At 38.4% G+C, this 24,373-nt stretch overlaps 1 protein-coding gene across 1 annotated transcript in view; it reads right to left on the reverse strand.

Moving 5' to 3' along the window:
- Positions 1-24,373, reverse strand: part of LOC139394700 (thyrotropin-releasing hormone-degrading ectoenzyme-like) — a gene marked incomplete at both ends in the record, with an annotated part of 150,318 nt that overhangs the window by 17,271 nt on the left and 108,674 nt on the right. Inside the window, 3 exons of the mRNA XM_071142795.1 lie at positions 1,861-1,916; positions 2,346-2,479; positions 17,650-17,738. Coding sequence (XP_070998896.1) covers positions 1,861-1,916; positions 2,346-2,479; positions 17,650-17,738 — 279 coding nt within the window. The remainder of the gene's footprint in view (positions 1-1,860; positions 1,917-2,345; positions 2,480-17,649; positions 17,739-24,373) is intronic.

Raw genomic sequence — 24,373 nt, forward strand, 5'->3', positions numbered from 1 at the left:
TGAGCTCCGTGCGCAGGGGAGCGGGGAGAGACACGGGGAGAGACAGCGGCAGTCAGGATGGATGCCGTGTACAATATGTTCAAAGACACGCCGCAGGCCAGCTGTCACCAAGCGGCAGGCTCTCTGTTCCCGTTAGCTAGCGCGATGTGTTTCCAGCATCCTGCCAGCATGGCGTGTCCAACAGATGAAAACCGCTGTGCCTTATGAGCTGTGTAGCCAACCAGGGAATCAGTCACGGAACTACTGTTCTGAGAAAAGACAGGCAAATCATTTGTCCACCACTTTGGGCTCGTCACAATTCCACCCGGACATATTTCCTGGTCACAACATTGGTATTTCCTGGTCACAACATTGGTATTTCCTGGTCACAACATCGGTATTTCCTGGTCACATCATTGGTATTTCCTGGTCACATCATTGGTATTTCCTGGTCACAACATCGGTATTTCCTGGTCACAACATCGGTATTTCCTGGTCACATCATTGGTATTTCCTGGTCACATCATTGGTATTTCCTGGTCACAACATTGGTATTTCCCGGTGACAACATTGGTATTTCCTGGTCACAACATTGGTATTTCCTGGTCACAACATTGGTATTTCCTGGTCACAACATTGGTATTTCCTGGTCACATCATTGGTATTTCCTGGTCACATCATTGGTATTTCCTGGTCACATCATTGGTATTTCCTGGTCACATCATTGGTATTTCCTGGTCACATCATTGGTATTTCCAGGTCACATCATTGGTATTTCCTGGTCACATCATTGGTATTTCCTGGTCACAACATTGGTATTTCCTGGTCACAACATTGGTATTTCCTGGTCACAACATTGGTATTTCCTGGTCACAACATTGGTATTTCCTGGTCACATCATTGATATTTCCTATTTCCATTATTAGCCCTTTGTCTAATAATGGCTGTACTGAAAACAGGTTGAGAATAGAAGCTGAGATGACGTGTCTAATCTCTATAAAAACGGCTGTACTGAGAACAGGCTGAGAAGAGAAGCTGTGATGTGTGATGACATGTGTCCAATCTCTATAACAATGGCTGTAATGAAAACAGTTTGGGAAAAGAAGCTGTGACGACGTGTCTCTAATCTCTATAACTACAGCTGCACTGAGAACAGTTTAAAATGAGAAGCTGTGATGACGTGTCTCTAGTCTTCATAATACTGGCTGCACTGAGAACAGTTTAAAATGAGAAGCTGTGATGACGTGTCTCGAGTCTTTATAATACTGGCTGCACTGAGAACAGTTTAAAATGAGAAGCTGTGATGACGTGTCTCCAGTCTTTATAATACTGGCTGTACTGAGAACAGTGGTCAGAGGGGATGATATGATGACGTGTGAGACTAGATGGGTAACACTGTGTCGGGACTCTGTGGACAGAGCCAACAGGACTGTAGTCGGTGTGCTAGAGGGCTTCTACTGAGAAAACACAGAGGGAGGGTTTGTTAGAGGCTCCTATTGAGAAAACACAGAGGGTTTGTTAGAGGCTCCTACTGAGAAAACACAGAGGGTTTGTTAGAGGCTCCTACTGAGAAAACACAGAGAGTTTGTTAGAGGCTCCTACTGAGAAAACACAGAGGGTTTGTTAGAGGCTCCTACTGAGAAAACACAGGGGGAGGGTTTGTTAGAGGCTCCTAATGAGAAAACACAGAGGTAGGGTTTGTTAGAGGCTCCTACTGAGAAAACACAGAGGGAAGGTTTGTTAGAGGCTCCTACTGGGAAAACACAGATGAGGGACTTGTTAGAGGCTCCTACTGAGAAAACACAGATGAGGGAAGCCACAGTGAGAGAACAGGAACAGAAACCAAACAGAATCCTGTGATGAGGCGGTCATTAAACGCACCTGGCCAGATTGAAGACGTCATCGATGAGCCCCGCCCTGTTGCCGACAGAGATGATCTACGGAGAGAAAAGGGTAAAAGGTGGAACGGTTTTCATAGATTTTTCTGCTTTTACGTTTTTATACAAACCTTTAATGGTCCAGATGACGAGGAGAAAGAGGAGGAAGATGAAGAAGAGGAAGATGATGTAGAGGAAGATGAAGAAGAGGAAGAAGAGGAAGATGACGAAGAGGAAGAAGAGGAAGATGAAGAAGAGGAAGATGACGAAGAGGAAGAATAGGAAGATGATGAAGAGGAAGATGAAGAAGGGGAGGAAGATGGGGAAGAGGAAGATGACGAGGAGGAAGAAGAGGAAGATGAAGAAGAGGGAGATGACGAAGAGGAAGAAGAGGAAGATGATGAAGAGGAAGATGAAGAAGAGGAGGAAGATGAGGAAGAGGAAGATGACGAGGAGGAAGAAGAGGAAGATGAAGAAGAGGTGTCCTACCTCAGCGTTGGTCATCAGCTGTCCAATGAGGAGCCTCCAGTTGTGGAGATCGTAGTTCACCCGGAAGTACCCAGTCTGGTTGATGTTGCCCAGCAACCACATGTCATCGTCCATCCGGCCCACTTTGTGTGTCTCTGTAAACAAATAAACATGACAGACATGTTTAAAGGTTTACCCTATATATACAGTGCTATATATACAGAGATGATGGACATGTTTAAAGGTTTACTCTATATATACAGTGCTATATATACAGAGGTGATGGACAAGGTTACAGGTTTACTCTATATTTACAGTGCTATATATACAGAGATGATGGACAAGTTTACAGGTTTACTCTATATTTACAGTGCTATATATACAGAGATGATGGACAAGTTTACAGGTTTACTCTATATATACAGTGCTATATATACAGAGATGATGGACAAGTTTACAGGTTTACTCTATATATACAGTGCTATATATACAGAGATGATGGACAAGTTTACAGGTTTACTCTATATATACAGAGATGATGGACAAGTTTACAGGTTTACTCTATATATACAGCGATGATGGACAAGTTTACAGGTTTACTCTATATATACAGTGCTATATATACAGAGATGATGGACAAGTTTAAAGGTTTACTCTATATTTACAGTGCTATATTTACAGAGATGATGGACAAGTTTACAGGTTTACCCTATATATACAGTGCTATATATACAGAGATGATGGACATGTTTAAAGGTTTACTCTATATATACAGTGCTATATATACAGAGATGATGGACAAGGTTACAGGTTTACTCTATATATACAGAGATGATGGACAAGGTTACAGGTTTACTCTATATATACAGTGCTATATATACAGAGATGATGGACAAGGTTACAGGTTTACTCTATATATACAGAGATGATGGACAAGGTTACAGGTTTACTCTATATATACAGAGATGATGGACAAGGTTACAGGTTTACTCTATATTTACAGAGATGATGGACAAGTTTACAGGTTTACTCTATATTTACAGTGCTATATATACAGAGATGATGGACAAGTTTACAGGTTGACTCTAGATATACAGAGATGATGGACAAGGTTACAGGTTTACTCTATATTTACAGAGATGATGGACAAGTTTACAGGTTTACTCTATATTTACAGTGCTATATTTACAGAGATGATGGACAAGTTTACAGGTTTACTCTATATATTCAGTGCTATATATACAGAGATGATGGACAAGTTTACAGGTTTACTCTATATTTACAGTGCTATATTTACAGAGATGATGGACAAGTTTACAGGTTTACTCTATATATACAGTGCTATATATACAGAGATGATGGACAAGTTTACAGGTTTACTCTATATTTACAGTGCTATATATACAGAGATGATGGACAAGTTTAAAGGTTTACTCTATATATACAGAGATGATGGACATGTTTAAAGGTTTACTCTATATATACAGAGATGATGGACATGTTTAAAGGTTTACTCTATATATACAGAGATGATGGACAAGGTTACAGGTTTACTCTATATATACAGAGATGATGGACAAGGTTACAGGTTTACTCTATATATACAGAGATGATGGACAAGGTTACAGGTTTACTCTATATTTACACAGATGATGGACAAGTTTACAGGTTTACTCTATATTTACAGTGCTATATTTACAGAGATGATGGACAAGTTTAAAGGTTTACTCTATATATACAGAGATGATTGACAAGTTTACAGGTTTACTCTATATATACAGTGCTATATATACAGAGATGATGGACAAGTTTACAGGTTTACTCTATATATACAGTGCTATATATACAGAGATGATGGACAAGTTTACAGGTTTACTCTATATATACAGTGCTATATATACAGAGATGATGGACAAGTTTACAGGTTGACTCTATATATACAGAGATGATGGACAAGTTTACAGGTTTACTCTGTATATACAGAGATGATGGACAAGTTTACAGGTTTACTCTATATATACAGTGCTATATATACAGAGATGATGGACAAGTTTAAAGGTTTACTCTATATATACAGAGATGATGGACAAGTTTACAGGTTTACTCTATATATACAGAGATGATGGACAAGTTTACAGGTTTACTCTATATATACAGAGATGATGGACAAGTTTACAGGTTTACTCTATATTTACAGTGCTATATATACAGAGATGATGGACATGTTTAAAGGTTTACTCTATATATACAGAGATGATGGACAAGTTTACAGGTTTACTCTATATATACAGAGATGATGGACAAGTTTACAGGTTTACTCTATATTTACAGTGATATATATACAGAGATGATGGACAAGGTTACAGGTTTACTCTATATTTACAGAGATGATGGACAAGTTTACAGGTTTACTCTATATTTACAGTGCTATATTTACAGAGATGATGGACAAGTTTACAGGTTTACTCTATATATTCAGTGCTATATATACAGATATGATGGACAAGTTTACAGGTTTACTCTATATATACAGAGATGATGGACAAGTTTACAGGTTTACTCTATATATACAGAGATGATGGACAAGTTTACAGGTTTACTCTATATTTACAGTGATATATTTACAGAGATGATGGACAAGTTTACAGGTTTACTCTATATATACAGTGCTATATATACAGAGATGATGGACAAGTTTACAGGTTTACTCTATATTTACACTGCTATATATACAGAGATGATGGACAAGTTTACAGGTTTAATCTATATATTCAGTGCTATATATACAGAGATGATGGACAAGTTTACAGGTTTACTCTATATTTACAGTGCTATATTTACAGAGATGATGGACAAGTTTACAGGTTTACTCTATATATACAGTGCTATATATACAGAGATGATGGACAAGTTTACAGGTTTACTCTATATTTACAGTGCTATATATACAGAGATGATGGACAAGTTTAAAGGTTTACTCTATATATACAGAGATGATGGACAAGGTTACAGGTTTACTCTATATATACAGAGATGATGGACAAGGTTACAGGTTTAGTCTATATATACAGAGATGATGGACAAGGTTACAGGTTTACTCTATATTTACAGAGATGATGGACAAGTTTACAGGTTTACTCTATATTTACAGTGCTATATTTACAGAGATGATGGACAAGTTTAAAGGTTTACTCTATATATACAGAGATGATTGACAAGTTTACAGGTTTACTCTATATATACAGTGCTATATATACAGAGATGATGGACAAGTTTACAGGTTTACTCTATATATACAGTGCTATATATACAGAGATGATGGACAAGTTTACAGGTTTACTCTATATATACAGTGCTATATATACAGAGATGATGGACAAGTTTACAGGTTGACTCTATATATACAGAGATGATGGACAAGTTTACAGGTTTACTCTGTATATACAGAGATGATGGACAAGTTTACAGGTTTACTCTATATATACAGAGATGATGGACAAGTTTACAGGTTTACTCTATATTTACAGTGCTATATATACAGAGATGATGGACAAGTTTAAAGGTTTACTCTATATATACAGAGATGATGGACAAGGTTACAGGTTTACTCTATATTTACAGTGCTATATATACAGAGATGATGGACAAGGTTACAGGTTTACTCTATATATACAGAGATGATGGACAAGTTTACAGGTTTACTCTATATTTACAGTGCTATATTTACAGAGATGATGGACAAGTTTACAGGTTTACTCTATATATTCAGTGCTATATATACAGAGATGATGGACAAGTTTACAGGTTTACTCTATATTTACAGTGCTATATTTACAGAGATGATGGACAAGTTTACAGGTTTACTCTATATATACAGTGCTATATATACAGAGATGATGGACAAGTTTACAGGTTTACTCTATATTTACAGTGCTATATATACAGAGATGATGGACAAGTTTAAAGGTTTACTCTATATATACAGAGATGATGGACATGTTTAAAGGTTTACTCTATATATACAGAGATGATGGACAAGGTTACAGGTTTACTCTATATATACAGAGATGATGGACAAGGTTACAGGTTTACTCTATATATACAGAGATGATGGACAAGGTTACAGGTTTACTCTATATTTACAGAGATGATGGACAAGTTTACAGGTTTACTCTATATTTACAGTGCTATATTTACAGAGATGATGGACAAGTTTAAAGGTTTACTCTATATATACAGAGATGATTGACAAGTTTACAGGTTTACTCTATATATACAGTGCTATATATACAGAGATGATGGACAAGTTTACAGGTTTACTCTATATATACAGTGCTATATATACAGAGATGATGGACAAGTTTACAGGTTTACTCTATATATACAGTGCTATATATACAGAGATGATGGACAAGTTTACAGGTTGACTCTATATATACAGAGATGATGGACAAGTTTACAGGTTTACTCTGTATATACAGAGATGATGGACAAGTTTACAGGTTTACTCTATATATACAGTGCTATATATACAGAGATGATGGACAAGTTTAAAGGTTTACTCTATATATACAGAGATGATGGACAAGTTTACAGGTTTACTCTATATATACAGAGATGATGGACAAGTTTACAGGTTTACTCTATATATACAGAGATGATGGACAAGTTTACAGGTTTACTCTATATATACAGAGATGATGGACAGGTTTACAGGTTTACTCTATATATACAGAGATGATGGACAAGTTTACAGGTTTACTCTATATTTACAGTGCTATATTTACAGAGATGATGGACAAGTTTACAGGTTTACTCTATATATACAGTGCTATATATACAGAGATGATGGACAAGTTTAAAGGTTTACTCTATATTTACAGTGCTATATTTACAGAGATGATGGACAAGTTTACAGGTTTACTCTATATTTTCAGTGCTATATATACAGAGATGATGGACAAGTTTACAGGTTTACTCTATATTTACAGTGCTATATTTACAGAGATGATGGACAAGTTTACAGGTTTACTCTATATATACAGTGCTATATATACAGAGATGATGGACAAGTTTACAGGTTTACTCTATATATACAGAGATGATGGACAAGGTTACAGGTTTACTCTATATTTACAGAGATGATGGACAAGTTTACAGGTTTACTCTATATTTACAGTGCTATATTTACAGAGATGATGGACAAGTTTAAAGGTTTACTCTATATATACAGAGATGATTGACAAGTTTACAGGTTTACTCTATATATACAGTGCTATATATACAGAGATGATGGACAAGTTTACAGGTTTACTCTATATATACAGTGCTATATATACAGAGATGATGGACAAGTTTACAGGTTTACTCTATATATACAGTGCTATATATACAGAGATGATGGACAAGTTTACAGGTTGACTCTATATATACAGAGATGATGGACAAGTTTACAGGTTTACTCTGTATATACAGAGATGATGGACAAGTTTACAGGTTTACTCTATATATACAGTGCTATATATACAGAGATGATGGACAAGTTTAAAGGTTTACTCTATATATACAGAGATGATGGACAAGTTTACAGGTTTACTCTATATATACAGAGATGATGGACAAGTTTACAGGTTTACTCTATATATACAGAGATGATGGACAAGTTTACAGGTTTACTCTATATATACAGAGATGATGGACAGGTTTACAGGTTTACTCTATATATACAGAGATGATGGACAAGTTTACAGGTTTACTCTATATTTACAGTGCTATATTTACAGAGATGATGGACAAGTTTACAGGTTTACTCTATATATACAGTGCTATATATACAGAGATGATGGACAAGTTTAAAGGTTTACTCTATATTTACAGTGCTATATTTACAGAGATGATGGACAAGTTTACAGGTTTACTCTATATTTTCAGTGCTATATATACAGAGATGATGGACAAGTTTACAGGTTTACTCTATATTTACAGTGCTATATTTACAGAGATGATGGACAAGTTTACAGGTTTACTCTATATATACAGTGCTATATATACAGAGATGATGGACAAGTTTACAGGTTTACTCTATATATACAGAGATGATGGACAAGTTTACAGGTTTACTCTATATATACAGTGCTATATATACAGAGATGATGGAAAAGTTTACAGGTTTACTCTATATATACAGTGCTATATATACAGAGATGATGGACAAGTTTACAGGTTTACTCTATATATACAGTGCTATATATACAGAGATGATGGACAAGTTTACAGGTTGACTCTATATAAACAGAGATGATGTACAAGTTTACAGGTTTACTCTATGTATACAGTGCTATATATACAGAGATGATGGACAAGTTTACAGGTTTACTCTATATATACAGAGATGATGGACAAGTTTACAGGTTTACTATATATATACAGAGATGATGGACAAGTTTACAGGTTTACTCTATATATACAGAGATGATGGACAAGTTTACAGGTTTACTCTATATATACAGAGATGATGGACAAGTTTACAGGTTTACTCTATATATACAGTGCTATATATACAGAGATGATGGACAAGTTTACAGGTTTACTCTATATATACAGAGATGATGGACAAGTTTACAGGTTTACTCTATATATACAGAGATGATGGACAAGTTTACAGGTTTACTCTATATATACAGTGCTATATTTACAGAGATGATGGACAAGTTTACAGGTTTACTCTATATATTCAGTGCTATATAGACAAGTTTACAGGTTTACTCTATATTTACAGTGCTATATTTACAGAGATGTTGAACAAGTTTACAGGTTTACTATATATATACAGTGCTATATATACAGAGATGATAGACAAGTTTACAGGTTTACTCTATATTTACAGTGCTATATATACAGAGATGATGTACAAGTTTAAAGGTTTACTCTATATATACAGAGATGATGGACAAGGTTACAGGTTTACTCTATATTTACAGAGATGATGGACAAGTTTACAGGTTTACTCTATATTTACAGTGCTATATTTACAGAGATGATGGACAAGTTTAAAGGTTTACTCTATATATACAGAGATGATGGACAAGTTTACAGGTTTACTCTATATATACAGTGCTATATATACAGAGATGATGGACAAGTTTACAGGTTTACTCTATATATACAGTGCTATATATACAGAGATGATGGACAAGTTTACAGGTTTACTCTATATATACAGTGCTATATATACAGAGATGATGGACAAGTTTACAGGTTTACTCTATATTTACAGTGCTATATATACAGAGATGATGGACAAGTTTACAGGTTTACTCTATATTTACAGTGCTATATTTACAGAGATGATGGACAAGTTTACAGGTTTACTCTATATATACAGTGCTATATATACAGAGATGATGGACAAGTTTACAGGTTTACTCTATATTTACAGTGCTATATATACAGAGATGATGGACAAGTTTAAAGGTTTACTCTATATATACAGAGATGATGGACAAGTTTACAGGTTTACTCTATATATACAGAGATGATGGACAAGTTTAAAGGTTTACTATATATATACAGAGATGATGGACAAGTTTACAGGTTTACTCTATATTTACAGTGCTATATATACAGAGATGATGGACAAGTTTAAAGGTTTACTGTCTATAGTAACAGACATGTTTAAAGGTTTACTGTCTATAGTAACAGACATGTTTAAAGGTATACTGTCTATAGTAACAGACATGTTTAAAGGTTTACTGTCTATAGTAACAGACATGTTTAAAGGTTTACTGTCTATAGTAACAGACATGTTTAAAGGTTTACTGTCTATAGTAACAGACATGTTTAAAGGTTTACTGTATATAGTAACAGACATGTTTAAAGGTTTACTGTCTATAGTAACAGACATGTTTAAAGGTTTACTGTCTATAGTAACAGACATGTTTAAAGGTATACTGTCTATAGTAACAGACATGTTTAAAGGTTTACTGTCTATAGTACCAGACATGTTTAAAGGTTTACTGTCTATAGTAACAGACATGTTTAAAGGTTTACTGTCTATAGTAACAGACATGTTTAAAGGTATACTGTCTATAGTAACAGACATGTTTAAAGGTTTACTGTCTATAGTAAGAGACATGTTTAATGGTTTACTGTATATAGTAACAGACATGTTTAAAGGTTTACTGTCTATAGTAACAGACATGTTTAAAGGTTTACTGTATATAGTAACAGACCTGTTTAAAGGTATACTGTCTATAGTAACAGACATGTTTAAAGGTTTGCTGTATATAGTAACAGATCTGTTTAAAGGTATATTTAGTGTTGCAAAGGGCCGGAACCTTTCCGGTAAATCTCCGGAATGTTCCATGGGAAGTTATGCCCTGGGATTTGGAGAATTTTCTTAAATTCATCAAAAAAAGTTAGCTTTTGAAATTGAGCCTTTTTTGTGGGATACACATAAGGTAATTCTAGGTACTGTGGCATATTTTGGATAAACAATTCCCAATTCAATGGAATTACAACCCTCTGCATGCACAGTGCATTCTGCCATCACATGTTCAGCTGATTCTCAAGATCTTGCACACTAATGAGATGCTATTGAGCCCACACTACTACACTGTCTGAGCCAAGGACTGCGTGCTTTCTGGTAAGTTTTGATTACAATACTGGGTGGGGTGAATATATTTTACATGATTTTTTTGTTAACTAGTAAATAGTAGTCTACAGCAAAGTGTGGTTAAATCATTTCTAACTTGTTAAACATTTCTGCTAGTTAGTTTTTGCTACGATGTGGGTTTTAGTTTGCTTGAGCCTGCTAACTGAGGAGTGTTAATTCACCTGTTTCCATACATATTTGATTTTAATACATGCATCTTACAAAGGAGTTGTTTAATCTAACTGCTTAACTATTTATCTGTATATAGAATTGTATTTGGGGTTTTTTACTATTTTTTTTCTAATCTTTACAGGAAAATGCCACGCGCACTATCTGATGTGTGGAGACATTTCACTGTAGCTAATGTAGAAGGAAACACTGTGTACATTTGCAAATACTGTGCCAAATCATATGGGAAGAATGCAACAAAGATGCAGAATCATCTGGCCAAGTGCATAAAGTTCCCCTCAGCACTTATAACAAGAAACAAGAAACACCCTCAAAGGTGAAAATGAGGAATCAGACACATTATCGATGTTATTTATATATTTATATATGTTATTTATATATTTACATATATGTTATTTATATATTTACATTTATGTTATTTATATATTTACATATATGTTATTTATATATTTATATATGTTATTTATATATTTATATATGTTATTTATATACGTTATTTATATACGTTATTTATATATGTTATTTATATATTTATATATGTTATTTATATACGTTATTTATATACGTTATTTATATATGTTATTTATATATGTTATTTATATATGTTATTTATATACGTTATTTATATATGTTATTTATATACGTTATTTATATACATTATTTATATATGTTATTTATATACGTTATTTATATATGTTATTTTTATATTTATATATATTTTATTTTCTTATTCTTGTTCTAGTTCCCTCAGCTACACATGAGGACAACAGTATAAATATTGGTCTCAGCTGAACATCCTAACGTGTTTCTGAGGGTTAAGTGTGATGGAGAGGAAACACCTCCAACTAGACTGGACCATCCTGAAACCATCTTGTAAATAAACAGAGAGCATGGAGCTGGCTGTAGAGTGGACCATCCTGAAACCCTCTTGTAAATAAACAGAGAGCATGGAGCTGGCTGTAAGCTGACTGTAGGGTGGACGAGCATGGACCATATTAATGGACCACTTATCCCTGGTGTGAACACACACACACACGAACGCACGCACGCACACCATTCCCCTAAAGATTCCCACTGAACACAGTCTGTCCCTCTGTTCCCATGTGTGCAGACGTGCCAGAGCTGCCAAGCTCTCGGTGCAGCGAGGCTCAATAACAAAATGGGATAGCTAATGGACCCACTGAGGGATTCAGACTACTAGGATAGTACGTACATGCGTGTGTGTGTGTGTGTGTTTGTGTGAGAGAGAGAGAGAGAGAGAGAGAGAGAGAGAGAGACAGAGAGAGACAGAGAGAGAGAGAGAGAGAGAGAGAGAGAGAGAGAGAGAGAGAGACAGAGAGAGAGACAGAGAGAGAGAGAGAGAGAGACAGAGAGAGACAGAGAGAGAGAGAGAGAGAGAGAGAGAGAGAGAGAGAGAGAGAGAGACAGACAGAGAGAGTGAGAGAGAGAGAGAGAGAGAGAGAGAGCTGATAAGCCTGGCTTCAGATTGCTGGCTGCTGGGAGAGAGTGGAGGCTAATTTCCAGTCATCGCCGGCGTGCCGTGAAGCAAGACATTGAGTAGCAAACCACTATGGTCAACCCTATAGTTCAGACTACATTAATGCAACGCTATATTGGTCTCACACAGCCTACGTGGCTACTTTGTCGTGGTTTGTTCCGGATTCAGTCTTGGAATAGCCTGGTGCGATGAGCACAGCAGGGTTCATAGCAACAGGAACCTTTCTAAGAGGGGTTAGGGGAGAATGGGGAAGTTAAATGGTGTCGCGCAAGGGGGAAGATCTTCATTAACAAACGTCACTGGAAGTTACACTCCTAAATTGAATCCCGGGAGGACTGGGCTGGGCAGTGGTGGGAATGCTGCTCCTCTCCCTGTCTGTATCCCAAAAGGCACCCGATAGGGGGCGGCAGGTAGCCAATAGGGGGCGGCAGGTAGCCAATAGGGGGCGGCAGGTAGCCAATAGGGGGCGGCAGGTAGCCAATAGGGGGCGGCAGGCACCCAATAGGGGGCGGCAGGCACCCAATAGGGGGCGGCAGGCACCCAATAGGGGGCGGAAGTCACCCAATAGGGGGCGGCAGGTAGCCAATAGGGGGCGGAAGGTAGCCTAGTGGTTCGAGCATTGGGCCAATAACCGAAAGGTTGCTGGATCGAATCCCTGAGCTGACAAAAGTAAAAAATATGTCGTTCCACCCCTGAACAAGGCAGTTAACCCACTGTTCCCCTGAACAAGGCAGTTAACCCACTGTTCCCCTGAACAAGGCAGTTAACCCACCGTTCCCCTGAACAAGGCAGTTAACCCACTGTTCCCCTGAACAAGGCAGTTAACCCACTGTACCCCTGAACAAGGCAGTTAACCCACTGTTCCCCTGAACAAGGCAGTTAACCCACCGTTCCCCTGAACAAGGCAGTTAACCCACTGTTCCCCTGAACAAGGCAGTTAACCCACTGTTCCCCTGAACAAGGCAGTTAACCCACTGTTCCCCTGAACAAGGCAGTTAACCCACTGATCCCCTGAACAAGGCAGTTAACCCACTGTTCCCCTGAACAAGGCAGTTAACCCACTGTTCCCCTGAACAAGGCAGTTAACCCACTGTTCCCCTGAACAAGGCAGTTAACCCACTGTTCCCCTGAGCAAGGCAGTTAACCCACTGTTCCCCTGAACAAGGCAGTTAACCCACTGTTCCCCTGAACAGGACAGTTAACCCACTGTTCCCCTGAACAAGGCAGTTAACCCACTGCACCCCTGAACAAGGCAGTTAACCCACTGTTCCCCTGAACAAGGCAGTTAACCCACTGTTCCCCTGAACAAGGCAGTTAAGCCACTGTTCCCCTGAACAAGGCAGTTAACCCACTGTTCCCCTGAACAAGGCAGTTAACCCACTGCACCCCTGAACAAGGCAGTTAACCCACTGTTCCCCTGAACAAGGCAGTTAACCCACTGTTCCCCTGAACAAGGCAGTTAACCCACTGTTCCCCTGAACAAGGCAGTTAACCCACTGCACCCCTGAACAAAGCAGTTAACCCACTGTTTCCCTGAACAAGGCAGTTAACCCACTGTTCCCCTGAACAAGGCAGTTAACCCACTGCACCCCTGAACAAGGCAGTTAACCCACTGTTCCCCTGAACAAGGCAGTTAACCCACTGTTCCCCTGAACAAGGCAGTTAACCCACTGTTCCCCTGAACAAGGCAGTTAACCCACTGTTCCCCTGAACAAGGCAGTTAACCCACTGTTCCCCTGAACAAGGCAGTTAACCCACTGTACCCCTGAACAAGGCATTTAACCCACTGTTCCACTGAACAAGGCAGTTAACCCACTGTACCCCTGAACAAGGCAGTTAACCCACTGTTACCCTGAACAAGGCAGTTAGCCCACTGTTCCCCTGAACAAGGCAGTTAACCCACTGTTCCCCTGAACAAGGCAGTTAACCCACTGCACCCCTGAACAAGGCAGTTAACCCACTGTTCCCCTGAACAAGGCAGTTAACCCACTGTTCCCCTGAACAAGGCAGTTAACCCACTGTTCCCCTGAACAAGGCAGTTAACCCACTGTTCCCCTGAACAAGGCAGTTAACCCACTGTTCCCCTGAACAAGGCAGTTAACCCACTGTACCCCTGAACAAGGCATTTAACCCACTGTTCCACTGAACAAGGCAGTTAACCCACTGTACCCCTGAACAAGGCAGTTAACCCACTGTTCCCCTGAACAAGGCAGTTAACCCACTGTTCCCCTGAACAAGGCAGTTAACCCACTGTACCCCAGCAGGCCGTCATTGTAAATAAGAATGTGTTCTTATTAATTAACTGACTTGCATATTTAAATAAAAAATTACATTTAAATAAGGCTTCGGTTGAAAGTAGTCATAATATAGGGAATAGGGTGCGATTTAGGACACAGGAACAGCCAGCCACGGAGATAGAGACACCTGCGATACGGAGCATAGCCGGAGTGGTTTGTAATTAAAGACAAAGACAGGGGACTCGTGGCTCTCGGTGACACAGTAATTCACTGGCACCTAATTCAACCGGTGACTGTAGCCTCTAAATCTGCAGGCTGAACATGTCGTCACGCGTTCCTCTGTTTAATCATGCGTGGGCCCTTGGTTCACAACGCACGCACCCACAAAGGACAGAGACGCAAACACACATTAGGACAAATTCAGAGAGGAGACGTGGAAGACTGATTACTTTGCAATGGATATGTAGCAGGAACACTACTGTAAAATAGCTGGTGTATATTGGATATGTAGCAGGAACACTACTGTAAAACAGCTGGTGTATATTGGATATGCAGCAGGAACACTACTGTAAAATAGCTGGTGTATGTTGGATATGCAGCAGGAACACTACTGTAAAATAGCTGGTGTATATTGGATATGCAGCAGGAACACTACTGTAAAACAGCTGGTGTATGTTGGATATGCAGCAGGAACACTACTGTAAAACAGCTGGTGTATATTGGATATGCAGCAGGAACACTACTGTAAAATAGCTGGTGTATATTGGATATGCAGCAGGAACACTACTGTAAAACAGCTGGTGTATGTTGGATATGCAGCAGGAACACTACTGTAAAATAGCTGGTGTATATTGGATATGCAGCAGGAACACTACTGTAAAATAGCTGGTGTATATTGGATATGCAGCAGGAACACTACTGTAAAATAGCTTGTGGTGATACCTCTAGTGGTTACCATGGTTGTGGTGATACCTCTAGTAGTTACCATGCTTGTGGTGATACCTCTAGTGGTTACTATGGTTGTGGTGGTACCTCTAGTGGTTACCATGGCTGTGGAGATACCTCTAGTGGTTACCATGGTTGTGGTGATACCTCTAGTGGTTACCATGGCTGTGGTGATACCTCTAGTGGTTACCATGGTTGTGGTGATACCTCTAGTGGTTACCATGGTTGTGGTGATACCTATAGTGGTTACCATGGTTGTGGTGATACCTCTAGTGGTTACCATGGTTGTGGTGATACCTCTAGTGGTTACTATGGTTGTGGTGATACTTCTCGTGGTTACCATGGCTGTGGAGATACCTCTAGTGGTTACCATGGTTGTGGTGATACCTCTAGTTGTTACCATGGTTGTGGTGATACCTCTAGTGGTTACCATGGCTGTGGTGATACCTCTAGTGGTTACCATGGCTGTGGTGATATCTCTAGTGGTTACCATGGTTGTGGTGATACCTCTAGTGGTTACCATGGTTGTGGTGATACCTCTAGTGGTTTCCATGGTTGTGGTGATATCTCTAGTGGTTTCCATGGTTGTGGTGATACCTCTAGTGGTTACCATGGTTGTGGTGATACCTCTAGTGGTTTCCATGGCTGTGGGGATACCTCTAGTGGTTACCATGGCTGTGGTGATACCTCTAGTGGTTTCCATGGCTGTGGTGATACCTCTAGTGGTTACTATGGTTGTGGTGGTACCTCTAGTGGTTACCATGGCTGTGGAGATACCTCTAGTGGTTACCATGGTTGTGGTGATACCTCTAGTGGTTTCCATGGTTGTGGTGATATCTCTAGTGATTACCATGGTTGTGGTGATACCTCTAGTGGTTACCATGGCTGTGGTGATACCTCTAGTGGTTTCCATGGTTGTGGTGATACCTCTAGTGGTTTCCATGGCTGTGGTGATACCTCTAGTGGTTACCATGGTTGTGGTGATACCTCTAGTGGTTACCATGGCTGTGGTGATACCTCTAGTGGTTTCCATGGTTGTGGTGATATCTCTAGTGGTTACCATGGTTGTGGTGATACCTCTAGTGGTTACCATGGTTGTGGTGATACCTCTAGTGGTTACCATGGCTGTGGTGATCTCTCTAGTGGTTTCCATGGTTGTGGTGATACCTCTAGTGGTTACCATGGCTGTGGTGATACCTCTAGTGGTTACCATGGCTGTGGTGATACCTCTAGTGGTTACCATGGCTGTGGTGATACCTCTAGTGGTTTCCATGGCTGTGGTGATACCTCTAGTGGTTACCATGGCTGTGGTGATACCTCTAGTGGTTACCATGGTTGTGGTGATACCTCTAGTGGTTACCATGGCTGTGGTGATACCTCTAGTGGTTACCATGGTTGTGGTGATACCTCTAGTGGTTACTATGGTTGTGGGGATACCTCTAGTGGTTACCATGGCTGTGGTGATACCTCTAGTGGTTACCATGGCTGTGGTGATACCTCTAGTGGTTTCCATGGCTGTGGTGATACCTCTAGTGGTTACCATGGCTGTGGTGATACCTCTAGTGGTTACCATGGTTGTGGTGATACCTCTAGTGGTTACCATGGCTGTGGTGATACCTCTAGTGGTTACCATGGTTGTGGTGATACCTCTAGTGGTTACTATGGTTGTGGGGATACCTCTAGTGGTTACCATGGCTGTGGTGATACCTCTAGTGGTTACCATGGCTGTGGTGATACCTCTAGTGGTTTCCATGGTTGTGGTGTGGATGAGAGCAGATGTGAAGAGAGGCAGTTAGAAGGTACCTGTTTTATTGGAGATCCAGAGGATGACTTCTGATGATTTGTAAGTCGAATTCCCCACTGCTAAAGTCAGAGGAATCTGCCACTGTAGACTAGAGGGGATAGGTGGGAGGGGATAGGTGGGAGGGAATACGTGGGAGGGGATAGGTGGGAGGGGATAGGTGGGAGGGGAGAGGATGGAGAGAGAGGGGGGAGAGAGATAGGGAGAGACAGAGAGAGAGAGAGAGAGAGAGAGAGAGAGAGAGAGAGAGAGAGGGTGTAGAGAGATAGGGAGAGACAGAGAGAGAGAGAGAGAGAGAGAGAGAGAGAGAGAGAGAGAGAGAGAGAGAGAGAGAGAGAGAGAGAGAGAGAAAATAGTAAAATTCAACAGTGTTCCATCGCAGCAGCAAGATAAGTGACCGGTTGCCACAACCAATATTAATGTTTATTTATTTACTTTTGTACTTTAACTATTTGCACATCATTACAACACTGTATATATATATATAACTTTTGTAAGTGTAATGTTTATTGTACATTTTTAAAGTACGGTAGATCAGATAAACTGATGCAGTACCAAGCAGAATAACAATGCTTGGTACTGCTAATACTGCTAATAATAATTGGTACTGTAATAATGCTCTCTCTCCCCTCTATCTCGCTCCCCCTCTACCTCTCTCTCTCTCTCTCTCTCTCTTTCCCCCTCTCTTTTCCCCTCTCTCTCTCTCTCTCTCTCTCTCTCTATCTCTCTCTCTCTTTCCCCCTCTCTTTTCCCCTCTCTCTCGCTCCCCCTCTACCTATCTCTCTCTCTCTCTTTCCCCCTCTCTTTTCCCCTCTCTCTCTCTCCCCCTCTCTTTTCCCCTCTCTCTCTCTTTCCCCCTCTCTTTTCCCCTCTCTCTCTCTCTCCCTCTCTCTCTTGCTCTCCCTCTCTCCCTCTCTCTCTCTCTCTCTTGCTCCCCCTCTCTCGCTCCCCCTCTACCTATCTCTCTCTCTCTCTTTCCCCCTCTCTCTCTCTCTCCCTCTCTCTCTTGCTCTCCCTCTCTCCCTCTCTCTATCTCTCTCTCTCTCCCCTCTCTCGCTCCCCCTCTACCTCTCTCTATCTCTCTCTCTCTCCCCCTCTCTTTTCCTCTCTCTCTCTCCATCCAGGGGATTGGATTTTCTCAATCTTAAGGAGCTGTGACACCTCGTTGAATTCTCTCTTCTTCTCTTTGTCGGCCACTTGGCCTCCTGATGAGACATATAGAAGATGACTGTTAACTAAGGACTGGCAGGTCTCCCAAATGACATCCTATTCCATATTAGCGCTTCAGACCCATGGTAGGTTATATTAGGGGTTCAGACCCATGGTAGGTTACATTAGGGGTTCAGACCCATGGTAGGTTACATTAGGGGTTCAGACCCATGGTAGGTTACATTAGGGGTTCAGACCCATGGTAGGTTACATTAGGGGTTCAGACCCATGGTAGGATACATTAGGGGTTCAGACCAATGGTAGGTTACATTAGGAGTTCAGACCAATGGTAGGTTCCATTAGGGGTTCAGACCCATGGCCGTCCCTAGGCAGGTGAAACTGTCACAATTCACACACGCAGACACACAACTCTGTCTGACAGCTGTTTCACCGCCCCGCTCCTCCATGACGCCTGCTGGTCTGAATTAATGTCTGTCAAAATCAAAATGGCCGCTGTACACCTGGGTGTGCTGACTGGCTCTTCTGTTAGCCGCCTTCTCTGATTACCTCCATCAACAGGACGTCCATGTCAGGGTGGAGGGACGTGATTCGGAGGACCAGAGAGGTGGGACCAACCACTGAGCAATTAACTCCTAAATCTTTCTCACATACACACACACACACACACACACACACAGACAGACAGACAGAGCGGGAGGACTGAGCAAATTAGCTATTTTGTTATCTAAGAGAAGGAGGGAGGGGAACCTGGTGTGCCTCTGTCTGAAGTATTCATTGTTCGGCTCCTAACAACCTTAATTACGCTGATTTGATGACTTAATTACGTTGATTATCCGGTTTGATGAAACCAGATGCCTGTGGGGTCAATGCATTCTGAATATCACAGGGATCAGGATCAAGAGAGAGGAGTTATCTCTGGATGCAGCCTGGTCTCATAGACGAGATGTAACATAGTAAATGTAAATCCGACACATTCAGGTTAGTATGATATGTTACGTTTGGTATTGATACATAAGACAGAACCCATTTAGCTAACATTTCCTCTTACCCTAACCTTAACACTTTAACCTAACTCCTAACCTTAACCCCGAACTAATGTTAGCCACATTCAATTTTTGCCGCCTAGCTAATGTTAGTAACAACAACTTGGCATTCGTAACATAACATACATTTGCAAATTCAGACAATATTGTAAATTTAGCAAATTTGTAACATATATGAATTGCAATTCATCAAACATATCAAATACGAAATGGATGACGAACATCCACAAACAAATACGTACCATACCAAACGTAACATATCATTCTCAATGGAGTGTCGGATTTACGTTCCAAATTATACGAAATGCTCTGAGACCAGGTTGGGGAATAAGACCGTCTGTCAAGTCACAGAATGAGTACTGTTGACCTAATACCAACATGTAGTTAATATATTATCAAACCTAGACCTAATACCAACATGTACAGTAGTTAATATATGATCAAACCTAGACCTAATACCAACATGTAGTTAATCTATCATCAAACCTAGACCTAATACCAACATGTACAGTAGTTAATATATCATCAAACCTAGACCTAATACCAACATGTGGTTAATCTATCATCAAACCTAGACCTAATACCAACATGTAGTTAATCTATGATCAAACCTAGACCTAATACCAACATGTAGTTAATATATCATCAAACCTAGACCTAATACCAACATGTACAGTAGTTAATATATTATCAAACCTAGACCTAATACCAACATGTACAGTAGTTAATATATGATCAAACCTAGACCTAATACCAACATGTAGTTAATCTATCATCAAACCTAGACCTAATACCAACATGTACAGTAGTTAATATATCATCAAACCTAGACCTAATACCAACATGTGGTTAATCTATCATCAAACCTAGACCTAATACCAACATGTAGTTAATCTATGATCAAACCTAGACCTAATACCAACATGTAGTTAAACTATCATCAAACCTAGACCTAATACCAACATCTAGTTAATCTATCATCAAACCTAGACCTAATACCAACATGTAGTTAATCTATCATCAAACCTAGACCTAATACCAACATGTACAGTAGTTAATATATGATCAAACCTAGACCTAATACCAACATCTAGTTAAACTATCATCAAACCTAGACCTAATACCAACATCTAGTTAATCTATCATCAAACCTAGACCTAATACCAACATCTAGTTAATCTATCATCAAACCTAGACCTAATACCAACATCTAGTTAATATATCATCAAACCTAGACCTAATACCAACATCTAGTTAAACTATCATCAAACCTAGACCTAGTACCAACATCTAGTTAATCTATCATCAAACCTAGACCTAATACCAACATCTAGTTAGTCTATCATCAAACCTAGACCTAATACCAACATGTACAGTAGTTAATATATCATCAAACCTAGACCTAATACCAACATGTACAGTAGTTAATATATCATCAAACCTAGACCTAATACCAACATGTAGTTAATCTATCATCAAACCTAGACCTAATACCAACATGTACAGTGGTTAATATATCATCAAACCTAGACCTAATACCAACATGTACAGTAGTTAATATATCATCAAACCTAGACCTAATACCAACATCTAGTTAGTCTATCATCAAACCTAGACCTAATACCAACATGTACAGTAGTTAATATATTATCAAACTTAGACCTAATACCAACATCTAGTTAATATATCATCAAACCTAGACCTAATACCAACATGTACAGTAGTTAATATATCATCAAACCTAGACCTAGTACCAACATATAGTTAATATATCATCAAACCTAGACCTAGTACCAACATCTAGTTAATCTATCATCAAACCTAGACCTAATACCAACATGTACAGTAGTTAATATATGATCAAACCTAGACCTAATACCAACATGTAGTTAATCTATCATCAAACCTAGACCTAATACCAACATGTACAGTAGTTAATATATCATCAAACCTAGACCTAATACCAACATCTAGTTAATCTATCATCAAACCTAGACCTAATACCAACATCTAGTTAATATATCATCAAACCTAGACCTAATACCAACATGTAGTTAAACTATCATCAAACCTAGACCTAGTACCAACATCTAGTTAATCTATCATCAAACCTAGACCTAATACCAACATGTACAGTAGTTAATATATCATCAAACCTAGACCTAATACCAACATCTAGTTAATCTATCATCAAACCTAGACCTAATACCAAAATCTAGTTAATCTATCATCAAACCTAGACCTAATACCAACATGTACAGTAGTTAATATATCATCAAACCTAGACCTAATACCAACATCTAGTTAATCTATCATCAAACCTAGACCTAATACCAACATCTAGTTAATCTATCATCAAACCTAGACCTAATACCAACATCTAGTTAATATATCATCAAACCTAGACCTAATACCAACATCTAGTTAATCTATCATCAAACCTAGACCTAATACCAACATATAGTTAATATATCATCAAACCTAGACCTAATACCAACATCTAGTTAAACTATCATCAAACCTAGACCTAATACCAACATGTACAGTAGTTAATATATCATCAAACCTAGACCTAATACCAACATATAGTTAATATATCATCAAACCTAGACCTAATACCAACATGTACAGTAGTTAATATATTATCAAACCTAGACCTAATACCAACATGTACAGTAGTTAATATATCATCAAACCTAGACCTAATACCAACATGTACAGTAGTTAATATATCATCAAACCTAGACCTAATACCAACATATAGTTAATCTATCATCAAACCTAGACCTAATACAAAACATCTAGTTAATATATTATCAAACCTAGACCTAATACCAACATGTACAGTAGTTAATATATCATCAAACCTAGACCTAATACCAACATGTAGTTAAACTATCATCAAACCTAGACCTAATACAAAACATCTAGTTAATATATTATCAAACCTAGACCTAATACCAACATGTACAGTAGTTAATATATCATCAAACCTAGACCTAATACCAACATGTAGTTAAACTATCATCAAACCTAGACCTAATACCAACATGTACAGTAGTTAATATATCATCAAACCTAGACCTAATACCAACATCTAGTTAATCTATCATCAAACCTAGACCTAATACCAACATCTAGTTAATCTATCATCAAACCTAGACCTAATACCAACATGTAGTTAATCTATCATCAAACCTAGACCTAATACCAACACATAGTTAAACTATCATCAAACCTAGACCTAATACCAACATCTAGTTAATATATCATCAAACCTAGACCTAATACCAACATGTACAGTAGTTAATATATCATCAAACCTAGACCTAGTACCAACATATAGTTAATATATCATCAAACCTAGACCTAGTACCAACATCTAGTTAATCTATCATCAAACCTAGACCTAATACTAACATGTACAGTAGTTAATATATGATCAAACCTAGACCTAATACCAACATGTAGTTAATCTATCATCAAACCTAGACCTAATACCAACATGTACAGTAGTTAATATATCATCAAACCTAGACCTAATACCAACATCTAGTTAATCTATCATCAAACCTAGACCTAATACCAACATCTAGTTAATATATCATCAAACCTAGACCTAATACCAACATGTAGTTAAACTATCATCAAACCTAGACCTAGTACCAACATCTAGTTAATCTATCATCAAACCTAGACCTAATACCAACATGTACAGTAGTTAATATATCATCAAACCTAGACCTAATACCAACATCTAGTTAATCTATCATCAAACCTAGACCTAATACCAACATCTAGTTAATCTATCATCAAACCTAGACCTAATACCAACATGTACAGTAGTTAATATATCATCAAACCTAGACCTAATACCAACATCTAGTTAATCTATCATCAAACCTAGACCTAATACCAACATCTAGTTAATCTATCATCAAACCTAGACCTAATACCAACATCTAGTTAATATATCATCAAACCTAGACCTAATACCAACATCTAGTTAATCTATCATCAAACCTAGACCTAATACCAACATATAGTTAATATATCATCAAACCTAGACCTAATACCAACATCTAGTTAAACTATCATCAAACCTAGACCTAATACCAACATGTACAGTAGTTAATATATCATCAAACCTAGACCTAATACCAACATATAGTTAATATATCATCAAACCTAGACCTAATACCAACATGTACAGTAGTTAATATATTATCAAACCTAGACCTAATACCAACATGTACAGTAGTTAATATATCATCAAACCTAGACCTAATACCAACATGTACAGTAGTTAATATATCATCAAACCTAGACCTAATACCAACATATAGTTAATCTATCATCAAACCTAGACCTAATACAAAACATCTAGTTAATATATTATCAAACCTAGACCTAATACCAACATGTACAGTAGTTAATATATCATCAAACCTAGACCTAATACCAACATGTAGTTAAACTATCATCAAACCTAGACCTAATACAAAACATCTAG

This window comes from Oncorhynchus clarkii, unplaced genomic scaffold, assembly GCF_045791955.1.
Source record: "Oncorhynchus clarkii lewisi isolate Uvic-CL-2024 unplaced genomic scaffold, UVic_Ocla_1.0 unplaced_contig_9092_pilon_pilon, whole genome shotgun sequence".
In the NCBI taxonomy this organism is placed as follows: domain Eukaryota; kingdom Metazoa; phylum Chordata; class Actinopteri; order Salmoniformes; family Salmonidae; genus Oncorhynchus; species Oncorhynchus clarkii.